The 15470-nt window shown below is 42.0% G+C and overlaps 1 protein-coding gene across 1 annotated transcript; it reads right to left on the bottom strand.

The window, feature by feature from the left end:
* Nucleotides 1-912: 912 nt before the first annotated feature.
* Nucleotides 913-14277, bottom strand: PSMC6 (proteasome 26S subunit, ATPase 6). Its single transcript, XM_039538628.1, has 14 exons — nucleotides 14121-14277; nucleotides 13100-13179; nucleotides 12527-12566; nucleotides 12267-12319; nucleotides 10913-10980; nucleotides 10284-10398; nucleotides 9220-9307; nucleotides 8612-8673; nucleotides 8399-8522; nucleotides 7955-8016; nucleotides 6346-6466; nucleotides 6167-6247; nucleotides 3893-3964; nucleotides 913-2980 (listed from the first exon to the last, which is right to left on the bottom strand). The coding sequence occupies exons 1-14, from the start codon at nucleotides 14245-14247 to the stop codon at nucleotides 2862-2864; spliced, it is 1212 nt and encodes a 403-aa protein (XP_039394562.1). The 5' UTR covers nucleotides 14248-14277; the 3' UTR covers nucleotides 913-2861.
* Nucleotides 14278-15470: the final 1193 nt, after the last annotated feature.

The raw sequence follows: 15470 nt of genomic DNA, 5'->3' as shown, positions 1-15470 counted from the left end.
ATAACGCGGTAAGGTTTTTTGGCTCCCGAGGACAGTGTTATATCAGGGTAGAGGTGTATTAGCAAAAAAAACAAAAACAAAAACAAAAAATCCCCAAACACACCCAGTGTGATGCTGTTGCAAAAAAAGCATATATGATTCTGGGATGCATTAACAGGTGTGTTGTGAGCAAGACCCAAGAAGTCATTCTTTCGCTCTACTTTGCGCTGGTTAGGCCTCAACTGGAGTATTGTGTCCAGTTCTGGGCACCACATTTCAGGAAGGATGTGGAGAAATTGGAGAAGGTCCATAGAAGAGCAACAGGAATGATTAAAGGTCTAGAGAACATGACCTATGAAGGAAGGCTAAAGAAGTGGGTTTGTTTAGTTTGGAAAAGAGAAGACAGAGGGGACAGGATAGCAGTTTTCAGGCATCTAAAAGGGTGTCATCACGAGGAGGGAGAAAACTTGTTCATCTTAGCCTCTAAGGATAGAACAAGAAGCAATGGGCTTAAACTGCAGCAAGGGAGGTTTACGTTGGACATTAGTAAAAAGTTCCTAACTGTCAGGGAGGCTAAATACTGGAATAAATTGCCTGGGGAGGTTGTGGAATCTCCATCTCTGGAGATATTTAAGAGTAGGTTAGATAAATGTCTATCAGGGATGGTTTAGACAGTATTTGGTCCTGCCATGAGGGCAGGGGACTGGACTCGATGACCTCTCGAGGTCCCTTCCAGTCCTAGAATCTATGAAAAAACAGCAGACATTCAGTTGTATGCACAAGAGATATATGGATCTTTGTAACAAGCTATGTTTTAGCTTGAGCTTAATAAGAGGGTTTTAGTTAGATTGTAGTGATCTAGGAATCAGTTTCTCTACCTATCCCATTCATCCTCTCCAAACTCATGTAACAAAATTTGTATATATTATAAGATGGCTGTAGATCTATACAATTTTATTAAACTTTCATCTAATTGTTTCTGAATACATTTAGACTTTCTGTAACAGCAGCATTTAACCATGCATATTGACATCTAGCCCTATTCAGAATGGTTTCATGATGGAAATAAATTAACACTGACATTTTATACCACTGACACTATAGACAAGGTAATGTTGTACACGCCTGTTTTACTATTACATTGAGATAAACATGCATGCTCTTTCATATGTAATGATAATCATTAGCTTGTTTTATCCACTTATCAAAATACTGTTGCCTGTGCATTGTAGTAGTTTCAGTTCTGTATTTTAAACTACTTTATTAAAAGCTCTTTCGTGGTTTTAACAAGGATAGTTCTACAGTTCATTCTGTACTAGCACATAAGGCAAACTGAAATGGCATGGCTTTAGAACATTTGTAGAATCTTCTAACTTGTTTGTGAGTTGGACAGGCACAGAATAATCGAGTTGGGGTAGTCAGAAGTGGCCAAAAAATGGAGTCTTAATACATCCAGAAGCATCACTCTTGTGATGTTTGTAAAATTTACCTAAAAGTTGAAGTAAAATACAAGCACTATGGAAAACATTTCCCTACACACATCAAAAGTGGAATGAAAAAAATCCACATTGATGCAATGTGCTGGACTGCATGAACAAAGCACTCCTTGGCTTCTGAGTTAAAGCCTTTTTATGGTGCTTGAATGATTACTCAGATTAGCAGCTGCAGTAAACAGTTTCCAGTAGATGTGGAGGTATTAGGCAGCAGGCCAAATTCACAGCGGAACAATACTTAGCCTTCTCTGTGTATTCCAGACCTCTCCCTGCCACTCCCAAAACAGTGTTGTTTAGATGCTACAATCTTACTATTTTATGGAGGAGAGTCTCAGTTGCTATATGACAGAAATGACAGCTGGGACGGTGGAGTGAGAGACGTATTTTAAAAAGTGACTTGGATCGCCTAGTGGGAGGAGAGCTGTTTTTACAAAGGTATCTAAACCAAAATAAATTAAGCCTGACCTGCTTGACAGTTTTAGTAGTTCTAGATTGAGGCCCTGATACTGTTATTCTTTAAACATGAGTTACATGGTTTTTTATAAAATCAAAATGCCATTTGGCTGTGTAGGCTACCTACAAACATTTAGGAGTGTGGCACTTTCAGAGAAGTATATATGAAGCTTTTGAAAAGAATTGCGCTAACCGAAATCAGGCTATAACAAATACTGTTTAGTTAATGCATTTTAAGCAATGATCATTCAAGTTTTAGTTCCAACTAAATCCCTTCCCCAGGTTTGAACAGTGGAATCTTAAAACAAAAAAACAGTACCCTACCCTCTTCCACATGGACAGGCAACATGAAATTGTTACACACTATTAAGAGCTCCTTAGATTACATTTCCTAACTTGTGTTTTAGGTACGTTGTATCTGACACACCAGTTTTACCAGTAGAGAATTTTGTAGATTGTTTATCAAAATACATGCCTAAATGGAACACGATCATTAATATCAGAGATAAGTAGCACTTTAAGTACCTAAAGAACTATAATGAATGCTCTTATCTTAAGAGGTAGAGAGGAGGTACATATGAAAGACTTAAAGAAGTTTTATTCAACTGTTTAAAGGAAAATGATATAAAATGCCAGGAAATGCACTGACTTTCTTAAAATTTGCTAAGTTCAACCATTTGGGTATGTTTATAAATTCACACAGTAATTGTTATGAGAACACATCTCGCTCCTTAACTTGGGCTGCAATGAATGCCACATTTTCAGAACTGTACAGAACACACTTCTGTAACTGACTTGTAACTAGCATCAATTACTTGCTTATGGTGTTATACATACACTTGTAATAAGATCATAGCCAAGAGGTACATTATTTCTCTTCTTCTATACATTAATCCAATATCTCCTGTGCAGTCAATCATTAACTATGTGGTTAATTTAAACAGGTTTGTAATCCAGTTTAGACTCCAGCTTCTTAGAATCAGCTACTTTTCTAACAGCTTTCATGAAGTCTTCCTGAACTACGAAGTCATGATCAGCACGAATTGCAAACATACCTATGAAGAACAATTTGAGAAATTGCTAGATATTTACAGAGAGTTAGTGTTACTAGCAGCAATAATATAGAACTGAAACATTCCATAAAGTCTATCGCTTTATAATTAAAACATTAAAAAGGATCAAAGTTAAAAGTTACATACTCAATATAGAGTTTCAGCAAGTAACTTTAATCAGTTTTGTATTTCTTTTCATGCACCTCAAACATGTTTGGAAACAGAGTAATTATTCTGGAATAAAGTCACTTTTATTCAGGCAAGAAGCATCCACACAGGGCTGTTATATCAGCTTAGCTATAGAGGTATAATTATTCCATTACAGCTATACCAGATGGCTTCCCAGTGTAGACAAGCCCTGAGTGGACAATATTTTCTCAAGAAGAGTAAGGCAGGAACACGTGTGGGGGTGGGGGGGGAGAGGAGAGAGATCTCCCCAAAACTCATTTTCTGTACTACTTTCTGTACTGGTATAAGCCATAAAGAAATATTTTTAAAAAGCAGATTTTTGTCCAAGTTTGGTAGACATGTTTCATCCAGTTTCAGGGAACGCCATTTTACTACTTCTCCCCACACTTTTAAGGTGTATGGGCATATATACAGATCCTTTTCAGTGTGCATTTGATCACAATGCCAGTTTCAAGAGATCAATTTTATAGTGCTTTGAAACTTACCAGTGAAACTCACTATTATGTTAACCTAAGTTTCCAGCCACTGAAGTAAAAAATGTAAATGCTAGACAACCCTCAAGAATGAATGCATTTAAAACACTGAAATGTTTATAAACCTCATGTTCATCAATTATACTAAGAACAGATCAGAGAAACTAGTCATGAATATTTAATGTTTATAGCAAGATTCAGCACATCAAAATGAACTGAGCAACTGAATACAAGTGAGTGAGGACCCTCTTACCTGCTTCAGTACAGACATTTCTCAAATCCGCTCCATTAAAGCCATCTGAAAGCTTCACAATTGCTTCATAATCTATTAACAAAACAAGAATGCCAATTAACTAGAAGTACAAAGTAGTTTGTGTTCCATTGTAGTGCAGCTTCAGCTATAAAAAAACCCTGAACATTCTACTTAGCTAACTTTTTCACTTGCACTGAGAAGCAACCTTGATGATGGTATTTACCAGCTATGTTATTCCTTCATTAACATACAAATCTAGATATAATTATTCTGGGTTTATTTTATTTAAAAATTACTAATTTGAACGTACATACACCAGAATTAAATATAAAAGCTGTACATTAAATAAGTGTTATAGTTGAGATTTAGATGCATCTGAATAAAAATAATTTCAACATTTATTAGTCCCACAATAACCATAACTTGGCCCCCTAGGCCAATGGGCTTAAAAAAAAAAGTGCTAAAAGCATTATCCTCTATCATTACACACCCATAAAGTGTGTAGCTAGGTTACAGTTTCTAGGGTATAAGTTCACAAGTTCTGTGCATTTAAGATTTCCAGCAAATTTTTGACTGCATATTCAATTTTGAGTTGGGGATACAAAATACTGAGTGTCTGAATTAACAAATCCATTTTTTCCATAACTTTTAAATTCAAATATCTTAAACCACAAATCTGATTTTTACCAAAAACTTTTCAAAATAGTTTCCCTTTTCATTATGACCACCACAAGACACATTAGCTGAAATGGTATTTTTATTTTATGTTAAGAATCTGAAAACATGGGACTAATATTTCCACCTGAGCCGTAGCTATATCATTCCCGTAATTAAGTGGCATTCTAGTCTAACAAATCTACATACGTTTGTAAGATCACAAAAATGGAAACAGTTTGCAGATTACTTATCTTCACAAAGAATTTTAAAAAGTTACAGCTAAGGCTTGAGACGTCTGACACCTACTGACCAGACACTGATACAAAAAACAGGTGTCCCTCACACTGGGTTCAAGAACTAGACCAGGGGTAGGCAACCTGCGGCACGTGAGTTGATTTTCAATGGCACTCACACTGCCCAGGTCCTGGCCACCAGTCCAGGGGGCTCTGCATTTTAAATTTAATTTTAAATGAAGCTTCTTAAACACTTTAAAAACCTTATTTTTTTTCCATACAACAATAGTTTAGTTATATATTATAGACTTATAGAAAGGGACCTTCTATGTATTACTGGCACGCGAAACCTTAAATGAGAGTGAATAAATGAAGACTCGGCACACCACTTCTGAAAGGTTGCCAACCCCTGAACTAGACAGTATCTTGCTAAAGAGCTTAGTACTGCTCATGCACCTATCTGGTTTCTTAAAAAGGGTATGCTGGGATTCCTTTCAGGGTGCTATCTGGATTCAACGTCACAGTTCTCTTTTGTATCTGCTTTAGGTAGTTGGTGTCTGAAACTGAGCTCCTCTCTCTTCTTCCTGTGAGGGGGAGACTCTTCCTCTTCCCATCTCACATCTCTTGGAAACAACAGGCAGGAAAAAAGCCCTCCATCAGTAGTGAAGAGGTGTGCTATTATCAGTCTCTCTTCCTTCCTGTTTTCATGTCCTCTTCTCCACCCCACCCCCAAGTTCCTGATAACTTCACAGTGTCTCAGCTGCTTCTCACAGATTTCCTCAAGGCAATCTCAGAGGGAAGCCAACAAGATTCTGGTCAGTCTGCAGTAACAGAACTGACCAGAATCTTGTCAGTTTCACTGTACAGCTGCCTCTCCCACCCACGTCCCAGATAAAATTTGCCCTACTCCTTAATGGCAAGTGCATTCTTTTTCAAGCCACAGTTACAGCACAACCTAACAGCAATACTTCTGTAATTAAAAAGAAGATTTCCATGTAAAACCCACTTTTCAATTGCTCATAACTTTCAGAGTTTTCCTTTTAGACCGAAATACCCTTGTTTGTTCTCAGACCCATATATGGTTCTAAGGTTTATTTTTTTTTGACAAATGGGAATGTTTGCTTACAGCAAGGTGTTCCATTATACAATGGAAAGAGTCCAACCTGATGTAAATCAGACAGTTTCTCTGATTCGTAGCCAAATTTAGGAGGGTTACTATATCCCTAACCCTCACATTTTTACAAAGTGAGGTTCACCAATGGATCTATTTAAGAAATACTGAGGAACGTTTTTGGGAAGGTGGTGTTAGGGTAACCAGTAACCAATTCACCTTCCCCCTCACTTTTGCGCCCAGGAAAAATATTTAAGCAGCTCGTGTACTTACCTATTTCACCATGTTTAGTGATAGGACCTGCATGAATCTTCAATATATCTAATCTGGCTTGTTCATTTGGTAAATCAATATCTAAAAAGAGAGGGTTGGGGTTATTTTTTTAATTAAAATGGGTGACCAAGGGTAATTCAGAATTACACATGCGCTTAAGAATGAAGATGTCAACTCACGGATTTTTCTATCCAGTCTTCCAGGACGCAGCAACGCAGGATCCAAAGTGTCTGGTCTATTTGTAGCCATGATCATTTTAACTCTGTGCAGAGTGTCAAATCCATCCATTTGATTCAATAACTAGAGGAAATTGACATTTTTTTTTTAAAAAAACAAGGAATTTTTTTTAAACTTAACGTGTTCATAAATCTAATAGCTCACACCATCTTCCACACACTTCATTTTCACTAGTGATCATTACAGATAAAAGGATCGATGGAAACAATCCTAAAACGATGCTATCCGATTCTTAACGGTGATGATCCAAGAATACCACAGCTCCCCATATATTCCATAAAGGAAAACTTAAAAAAAAAAATTGGACAAAAAGTAGGAACAAAACAGCTCAAAAATGGAAGATTGCAACATTCTAGTCACCTTGTATTCTCTCTTTTTCCCTCCAAATACTAAAAGCCAGTGATTGGCAGTTATACTTTCAATATAGGATGATTCACACAAACTATGTTTGCAGAACAGCCCCTAGAATATTTAATCACCCCTGAAGACATTTCATTAGATATATCCAGTTCTGCTATGGAAAACTCACCCCTCTATTCTTTGTGATTATTTTATACTACAAGTGAGGCAGATATATTTGCTTAATACGCATTCTTTCTGGGCTGGGAAAACATAAATCAGACCGGTGGGATCACGCACACCAATCAAACCTAGAATTCTTACTAAGAATTGTGTTACTGGGTTTTGTTTTGTTTTTTAATTCTCTTAACATGCTTGAGTGTTCCATTTCCAATTACCTTAGTTCACCATTGTATTTACTATCCCAAATTGATGACAATGTGTGTTTTTAACTTTAGATATCTTTTGAACAGAAAGCCTCTAACCTGCAAAGAGGTTTTTCCCTTGAAAGAGTTGACGTCCTCCAACATCTAAACAAGGTGCGTTAAGTGTCGGTGTAGTCAGTTCTTGTGGACAAAGCGCAGAAGCCTGATGTAGCAGGGTGCTGGTGCACAAGCACCTAATTAGCCCCTGCTCAGCCAGCCCCAGTCAGGGGAAATAGATTGGGGCTGGGGAGAAGTCTGGTGCCTGGCCTTTAGAACTGGCTGCACCTGTGGGCCTGAGGGTTCAAGGGCTATAAAGGCTGGCTGGCAGCCAGAAGGAGGAGATGGTCAGGGGAAGGTCAGTTTCTGGGCTGAGGGCAGACTCTGGGTAGAAGAGGAGATTGTAAGGCCTGCAAGCTGTATATAGTATATCACTGGTGGTGGGAGAACATGGTGTAAATAAAGCCATGGGTGCTGCAGAAGGAGAAGCCTCTCTCTGTGCTTTCTTGGGGCAGCAGAGGGCCCAGGAAGAGGGGCAGGCAGAGGACCTTGTTACATCTGAGCTCAGTCTTGGCAGATAAAGGCTCTCAAATCACTCTGAAGTTAATTACATACAAATACATGGCCTATGCATTTTGGATCTCAAACTGCATTTTTTTTTAAGCGAGATCTCTCAGTTCACTTTTAAACACGACATTAGCACAGCAGCCGTTCTAACAATCTGGATAATATATGGATTTGCACATCTATTTTTCACTTTACTATAAAAGATTACATATTAGACATTTACCTCCATTAGGGTTCTCTGAATTTCTCTATCAGCTGAAGTTCCCTCAGAGAAACGACGGCCACCTATAATATATATTAAATTTGGAAGTTACCTGTACTTTTTTTTTTTTTTTTAGGATCAAAAGGGTTTCTGAGCTAAATAAATGTTGAAGTACTACAAATCAAATTAAGTGTTAGGTAAAGTTAAATGCATGTTTAAGAGTGTTATGTATTTTGGTCAAAGATTCAAGTCAAATGCAAACAGGTCTCATTTTAAGTTAGCTGTAATGGGCTCCAGAAGCAAGTTGAAAGGAGAGATCTCCTCTACCCTGTTCATTCCGCACAGAAAGGTTCCCTGACAATCAACTTCATATTAATCTTTTTAAGAAAAGCAAGACTATTACTTCAGAGCTGGCTTAAATAAATCACAAGAGACTTTAGCCATCTTACAGTCCATTAGCCTTACCAATAGCATCTATTTCATCCATGAAAATGATACATGGCTGATGATCTCTGGCATAGTTGAACATTTCTCTGATCAACCGAGCGCTTTCACCAATGTACTTGTCTACAATAGAACTAGACACGACCTGTTGAAAATGAACAGGTATCATGAGCAAACAGACTGAAGCACAACCAGAGGGACCGTCACTATTTGAAAAGAATGACGTCGTTTTACCTTTAAGAAATTGCAGTCCAGTTGGCTTGCAACAGCTCTGGCTAGTAGTGTTTTCCCAGTACCTGGACAGACAGAGATTGAAGCTGTTCAACTTGTAGACCAATTGCTAAAGTTACAGACTGAAATATATTTCAAGGGTAGAAGTACAACAGAATACAGCAACAGGTTTCCAAGGAGGGCAGCTCAGCACTAATTATTTTGCAAGGCAGAGGCCCCCAAACTGTGAAACGGAGGAACATTCAGGGGTGCGCAGCTGGAGCCCAGGCCCGCCCTCACAGAGAGCAGGGAGCGAGGGCCACCCAGCTCCGTCCCTGTTCCCCAGCTGCTGGCCCCACACCCGGGGGGGCCCTGGCCCCGCCCCCAGCTGTGGCCCCCTTATCCCTGTCCACGTTCCCCACTCTCAGAGATGCATCCTCGCTCCCGGCCCCAGGGGGGCATGGACGTGGTAAGGGGGGGGTGCAAGGTAAAAAGTTTTGAGACCACTGTTGTAAGGAGAACTGAAATTCAGATACCTAGATAATAGGTTTATGGACACGAAGTCTCATTCTGCTTAATTATGGACAGAACTCAAAACTGGAAATGAAAGGCAGCTACAGACGTGTACTCACCTGGTGGGCCATACAGCAAGCAGCCTTTTGGAGGTATAATTCCCACACGCTGAAATAATTCTGGATTTGTAAGCGGTAACTCTATTACCTGAGAAAAGAGGCAGGTAAGTAGTGCTTAGTTTTAAAGGAGATCCTTGACTATTTACTGTATGCTTAGATGCTATGGTACAATATATAGATATGGATTTCCCAATAACATCTTCATTCTTGTCTTCTAGAAGACACTATTAATCCCACCAAGTACAATCTCTTTATACAGGATCAGAAAGAGTTAGCTATAGAAATGCTGTCAGGGAGTTTTTCCTTTGCCTGTTTTATGGATTAAATCTGAGGATCTGCACAACTCCATCTCTGCTCTTATTCCAATCCCTCTGACGTCTTGTCTAAACCTTCCTGTAACTTGCTCCTTTGGACAAAGTTCTGCCCCCAGTCATACACATGAATATCCAGAGTAACTCATTTCAATAGTAACTCTAGCGCAAAGACTAGAATTTGACCCTTTATCGTTCTCGTCCACCATGTGTTACACTTTTACTTCATGACACCCCCTCGACTTGGAAGCATCCTTCAAACCTATCTATTTTCGTCTAGTCTCCCAATGTTCATCTCATTTGCATTTCCACACCCTCTTGTACCAGAATTGTAGACGTGCATGTTATATTCCTCAGAGCCAGATTACCTGCAATCTGGTATAGGCTATGTTGACCACTATGTACATTAACGGAGATCAAAAAGTATTTTTAAATACTGTCCTAAAAGCTCTCCTTCCTACATGAAGTTAATAAGGTGCAAATCATGCTATTCTTTAATATCCGGTCTCATGATTGTTTAAGATTAAAAAACATGATATAACATGATTATCTACACACGTATGGCACAGAAAGGAAAACCCTCCCCCTCCCGTCAGAAAACTATCAGTATATAAACCTTTCCTGAACATCTTTAAATAGCATGTATTAGACTTTTTAGACCTTTCAACCCACCTGGCACAACATGAAGTACAATTTTTCCTCAGAGCAGATACCGCTATTCAGTACGTATTTCAGTAATTAAACATTCAGTACCTCTCTTAGCTCCCTGATTTGTTCCGATAACCCTCCAATCTCAGAATAAGAAACATTCCCAGGATCTTCATGAGACATATTGTAAACCAATGGATCCACTTCCCTTGGCAAGTACCTGTAGCATTTGAGTATTAATAAAATAGATGTTATCTTTTCACTGCGAATACTGTATACTCAATCATTTAAATAAATCTTAGTGCTGGTTGGCAAATGCTTGTTTCCCCAGTGAAAAATTGCCAAAAAATTTCCCTCAAAATTTTGTAATAAACATTTTTTCATCTTTGCAATAAAACTTGAAGACTGGCAGTCAGAAACTTTTCAAAACTGAAACTTGGGGGGGCGGGTCAGGGGGAATTCAACAAAATACCCCAAACTCTGACAAAAAGAGACATTTCCCACAGAAGTTTGCTTTGATTAAAAAGTAATTTCAAACAAAACATTTTGATCAGCTCTCATAGATCTGTAAGACTATCATGGAAGTATTTGCCCATATAATGTATATATGTATTTGAAAGATTTTTTTAAAGTAGTACAAGATTTATTATTCATATGTAATATCTGCAACATATTTAGATCAACTCTATCCTTTACATAAAGGGAAAAAAAAAATCTTGGTGGCAAAAGCTTACCTCATAATAGTTAGTGTGGTCATGTCCAGAGCAACTCTTGTCCCAGGCTTCAGCTTACTTTTGTCAAGCTAGTTTCACAAGAGATTTTTCTATTAGAAATTAACTCAAACAACAAAGTGATGGAATTCTATATTTCTGTAGTAATTGTTCTTGTTTGGTATGACAGAAAAAGTGTTTAGTCTCAGCAAGGATTCAGATGGTGACCTTCTCTTCTTCCTCAGACACAAGTGAAGAGAGATGATCAAGGGGAATCTAGTGGTTTCCATTACCACTGCAATTCGGGCAGGCAATTTTGCTGACCATGTCTTCCTACACCAGGGGTGGGCAAACTTTTTGGCCCAAGGACCACATCAGGGAATAGAAATTGTATGGCGGGCCATGAATGCTCACAAAATTGGGGTTGGGGTGCAGGAGGGGGTGAGGGCTCTGGGGTGGGGCTTGGAATGAGGAGTTTGGGGTGTAGGAGGGTGCTCTGGGCTGGGAGTTGGGTTTGGAGGGCAGGAGGGGGATAAGGGGGCAGGCTCTCAGCGGTGCTTACCTCAAAGTGGCTCCCGGAAGCAGCTACAGCTCCTACGTGGAGGCGCAGTCAGGCAGCTCTGCATGCTGCCCATCTGCAGGCACCACCCCTGCAGCTCCCATTGGAGCGCATAGGAGCTGGAGCGGGCCCATGCCGCAGCTTCCGGGAGCCACATGGTGTGGCCCCCGACCCAGCATCCCGGACGGAGTGCCAGAGTGGGGCCGAGCCTCGTGGTGTGGCCCGCAACCCAACACCCCGGCCAGAGCAGCCCTGACCCAGCGCCCCGGCCGGAGCAGGGCCGAGCTGCGTGGTCCAGACCCAAAGCCAGTACCCCGGCTGGAGCGCTGAAGCGGGGCCAAGCCGCATGGTGCAGCCCCCGACCCAGCGGGAGTTTGCGGCCCGTAGTTTGCCCACCCGTCCTACACTCTGCTTCCTGTTGCTTGGACCATTCCTGACCCATGATGGTACTTCACCCCTCACACAAAATCAACTTGCATTTAAGGAATGAGGTTCTGGAATAGGCTTAATAGCTTATATTTAACTTTATAAGAAGGATCAAATTGAAAAACTGAAAAAAAAAATCCCCAAAAACATGTAACATCTTGGACTGTGTCCGCTTTGCTTTATTATTCCCAAGAATTCACTCCAGCATTCCTGGCATATCACTATCACTAGGGTGCAGAGAGCACCACATCTATATGTTGTTAGCCAAGCACAGCTTAAAAAGTGATGTACGAACTTGCTAACTTTAAAAGTGTAACAAGAAAAATGACTATAATACATATAATTGCATATTGGAGCAAGCTATTTAAAAATATCCAAGTAAAGCAGAGTTACCTGACGGCGACAGCCAACCACATATCTTGGTCCATTTGTAGCTTTCACAATGACTAGAGAGAGAAAATGACAGAGAAAACAAGATCACACTCTTTTTAACTCCTCTAATTGCTAGTGCAAAATAAGTACCAATTATACAGTATTTTCAGAATGTCTAATTAATAATGCTCTTTCATTCTTTTAAAAAATCATAATTTAATTGGCTTACTTTAAAAAACAGAGGTTTCAAAAAAGTAAAACATATCACCTAGGGAACTTACATTTCTCTTCTGTCAACTGTTTAAGAACCTCACCAACAATCTATGAAAAAATTTGAAACAAGTATTAGCTACAGCCATGAAATTATATTAGTATATAGAATATTTAACATAAATTCACAGCTCCATCTCTGCCAGTTACCTTCAACGCCCTTTTCTTGCTCCATAGGAAAAGCCTACTACTCTGTTTCTTTCTCATTGCCCCATACACCAGGAACAACTGTTAAAAATACACCTACTCCGTGTACTTACCTCCTGTAAAGACCACACCATGGCACACATTTGCTCTGGGATAGCTCAGTGGTTTGAGCATTGGCCTGCTAAACCCAGGGTTGTGAGTTCAATCCTTGAGGAGGCCACTTAGGGATCTGGGGCAAAAATTGGTCCTGCTAGTGAAGGCAGGGGGCTGGACTCGATGACCTTTCGAGGTCCCTTCCAGTTCTAGGAGATTGGTATATCTCCAATTATCATATCCCATTTATATCCTTCAATTTTAAATCCCTCTGTGGTGGTAACTTGCTAAGCACACTTCACCTACCGCACAGTGCCATACACAGTTGTGTCATTATTGCATACCTGTCCAACACTTTGCAAAGCTTTGAGGTCATTTTCAGATTTTTCATACTGCTTGGTAAGCTCTTTCAGTTGTTCCCTTACTAAAAAAAAAAAGAAAAGAAAAGAAAAAGGTTTGGTACGCCTTTAATCCACTAGAAACCAAGTGCAAGGGCTGGCCAATTTGCAGAGCAGATACAACTGCATGTAACAGTTTCTGGGTAAAGTCAATATAGGAGAATCAGCAATGAGCTATTCTTGCTAGTAGCAAGTATCAGAGGAGTAGCCGTGTTAGTCTGGATCTGTAAAAAGTGACAAAGAGTCCTGTGGCACCTTATAGACTAACAGACGTATTGGAGCATAAGCTTTTGTGGGTGAATACCCACTTCGTCAGACACGCGTCTGATGAAGCGGGTATTCACCCACGAAAGCTCATACTCCAATACTTCTGTCAGTCTATAAGGAGCCACAGGACTCTTCGCTGCTTTTTGCTAGTAGCAGTAACTCTATCCCAGAACAGATACCCAGCCATTAACTCTGACTTGCAGACCAGGTATCCTAGGCGAAGCCTGGCACAAAATCTAGGAGAATGCTAATAGGAAAAACAAGGGTCTTCAATCGCTTGTCAATACGCCTCTATCCCTGCCCCTGGGTGAATGGTGTTAGCTCAGCTGGGCCTAACCCCTCCCTGCCTAATAACCAATGGGGGGGGGGAAGCGGGGGCTGGAACACTTGGGCCCGGACATGTCCCCTCCCCCGCCCCGGATCAGGGCCAGAGCCCCCAGCCCAGCCTCTCCGGATACCCAGGGGCCGCAGCACAGGCGCTACCGGCCCCCCGCCCCAAGCGGGCCAAGAGCTTCCCCCTTCGGAACCGCTGCCCCCTCGCCCCCCGGGCCGCCCCCCGTCCCTCCGCCCGCTTCCCACTCCAGGGCCCCGGGCCGCTCCGCTCCCCGCGGCCCCGGCCGATGACCCCGCGCTGCGGCCGGGCAGCGGCCCCGGCCCCGACTCCGGCCTCCCCGGCCCGGCGGCGGCGCGCGGCGCTCACACTCCTTGAGGCGCCCATCGATCTCCTTGTGCTCCAGCAGCTTCTTGCGGTAATCCTGCAGCGCCTTGTCTCTCGGGTCCGCCATGATGAGCAGGCGCCGCTCATAGGGAATGCCGGGAAGGGCCATGGCCGCCGGGGGCAGGGCCGCGCGCCGCCACCTGCCCCCGCCCCGCGCACGCCCGCCCGCCGCCCGGGCGGACAGCGCCCCCTGCCGCCGCGGAGGGGAACGGCGCCTCCAGCGAGGCGCTGCGCCGCCCGCCGCCAGCCGCGCACCCCCGCTTTCCCCCAGGGTCCTAGCGCCGGCCCTCGGTCAGGAAAGGAAGGCAAATTGCAGGGCAGGGGCAGCCCTAGGCGGGCTGCAGCCGGGAGGAGCGCAGGGCATTGGGGTGGATTGGGGGGTGCAAAAATGCATGACCTCGAAACGTTGTCAAAATGAAAGTTGTATCAATCTATGGATTTTTTAAAAGAGCCACACATCAGCAATACTCACCCCAGCAGCCCCAATCCCGCAACCATCTATGCAACCTGCTTAGCTTTGTGCACATGAGATGCTCCCAGGCGTGCAGTTAAGCCTCAATCCTGTGAAGGTTTACACACGTGCCTAATTATAGGAGGAAAACTCCGCAAAGATCCTTTCTCAGGGAGGGCTTAGCCTTCCATAGCGCCTATAAAAGGCTGGGTCCTCCTTCCCACCTGTGATGGATGTAACAATGTCCTGGACAAACCTTACTGAATTGAGTTTAATACCTTTGGGGTCCATTGTCTTAAAAATGCAATTGTTCATGTGTTATTGTGAGATTGTCTGTAACTTCTCTAGGAGGAGTGGATATGCTGATGTAATTCCTCTGGTTCTCAGCTCTTTGAAGTCCCCCCCCCCGCCCCCAGCGAGGTTGGCAAATACTAGTTCAGACAGAATTCTCCTGGGACCAGAAACAGAAAGGATTTTTGGAGAAATAGCCTGGTTTTAAACTGGCTCTGGGTTTTTTGTTCTGATCCAGCAAACGGATGGGACCTCTGTTGCACAGAGGGCCCCAATCCTTAGGGAAGGGTTGGAAGGACTAACACTGACGAGGAGGAGACAATCTCTCCTTAGATTGTGTGTAGGTTCTTGTATGTTTTTAATATGTTTTTTTCTGTAGTGCTTTTACCTTAAGAATAAAATAGGCTTGCTTATATAGGCCAAGCTTCAGTGTGCTTCAGCAGCAGTAGTGGGAACTACAAGTTGTGCAATACAAATTGCGGCATGTTGGGAGAACAACCTGGTTCCTGCCAGGACGCACCCTCTGCCCTCTCAGTAGGAGGCTGACTGAAGCTGGGAGCACCAGGCAAGCAAGCAAAGAAGAGGCTGCT

The sequence above is a fragment of the Mauremys reevesii genome, linkage group 4 (genome assembly GCF_016161935.1).
Source record: "Mauremys reevesii isolate NIE-2019 linkage group 4, ASM1616193v1, whole genome shotgun sequence".
NCBI classification, from domain to species: Eukaryota; Metazoa; Chordata; order Testudines; family Geoemydidae; genus Mauremys; species Mauremys reevesii.
Note: the sequence above shows the minus strand (reverse complement) of the source record. Positions and strands in the feature narration are given on the sequence as shown.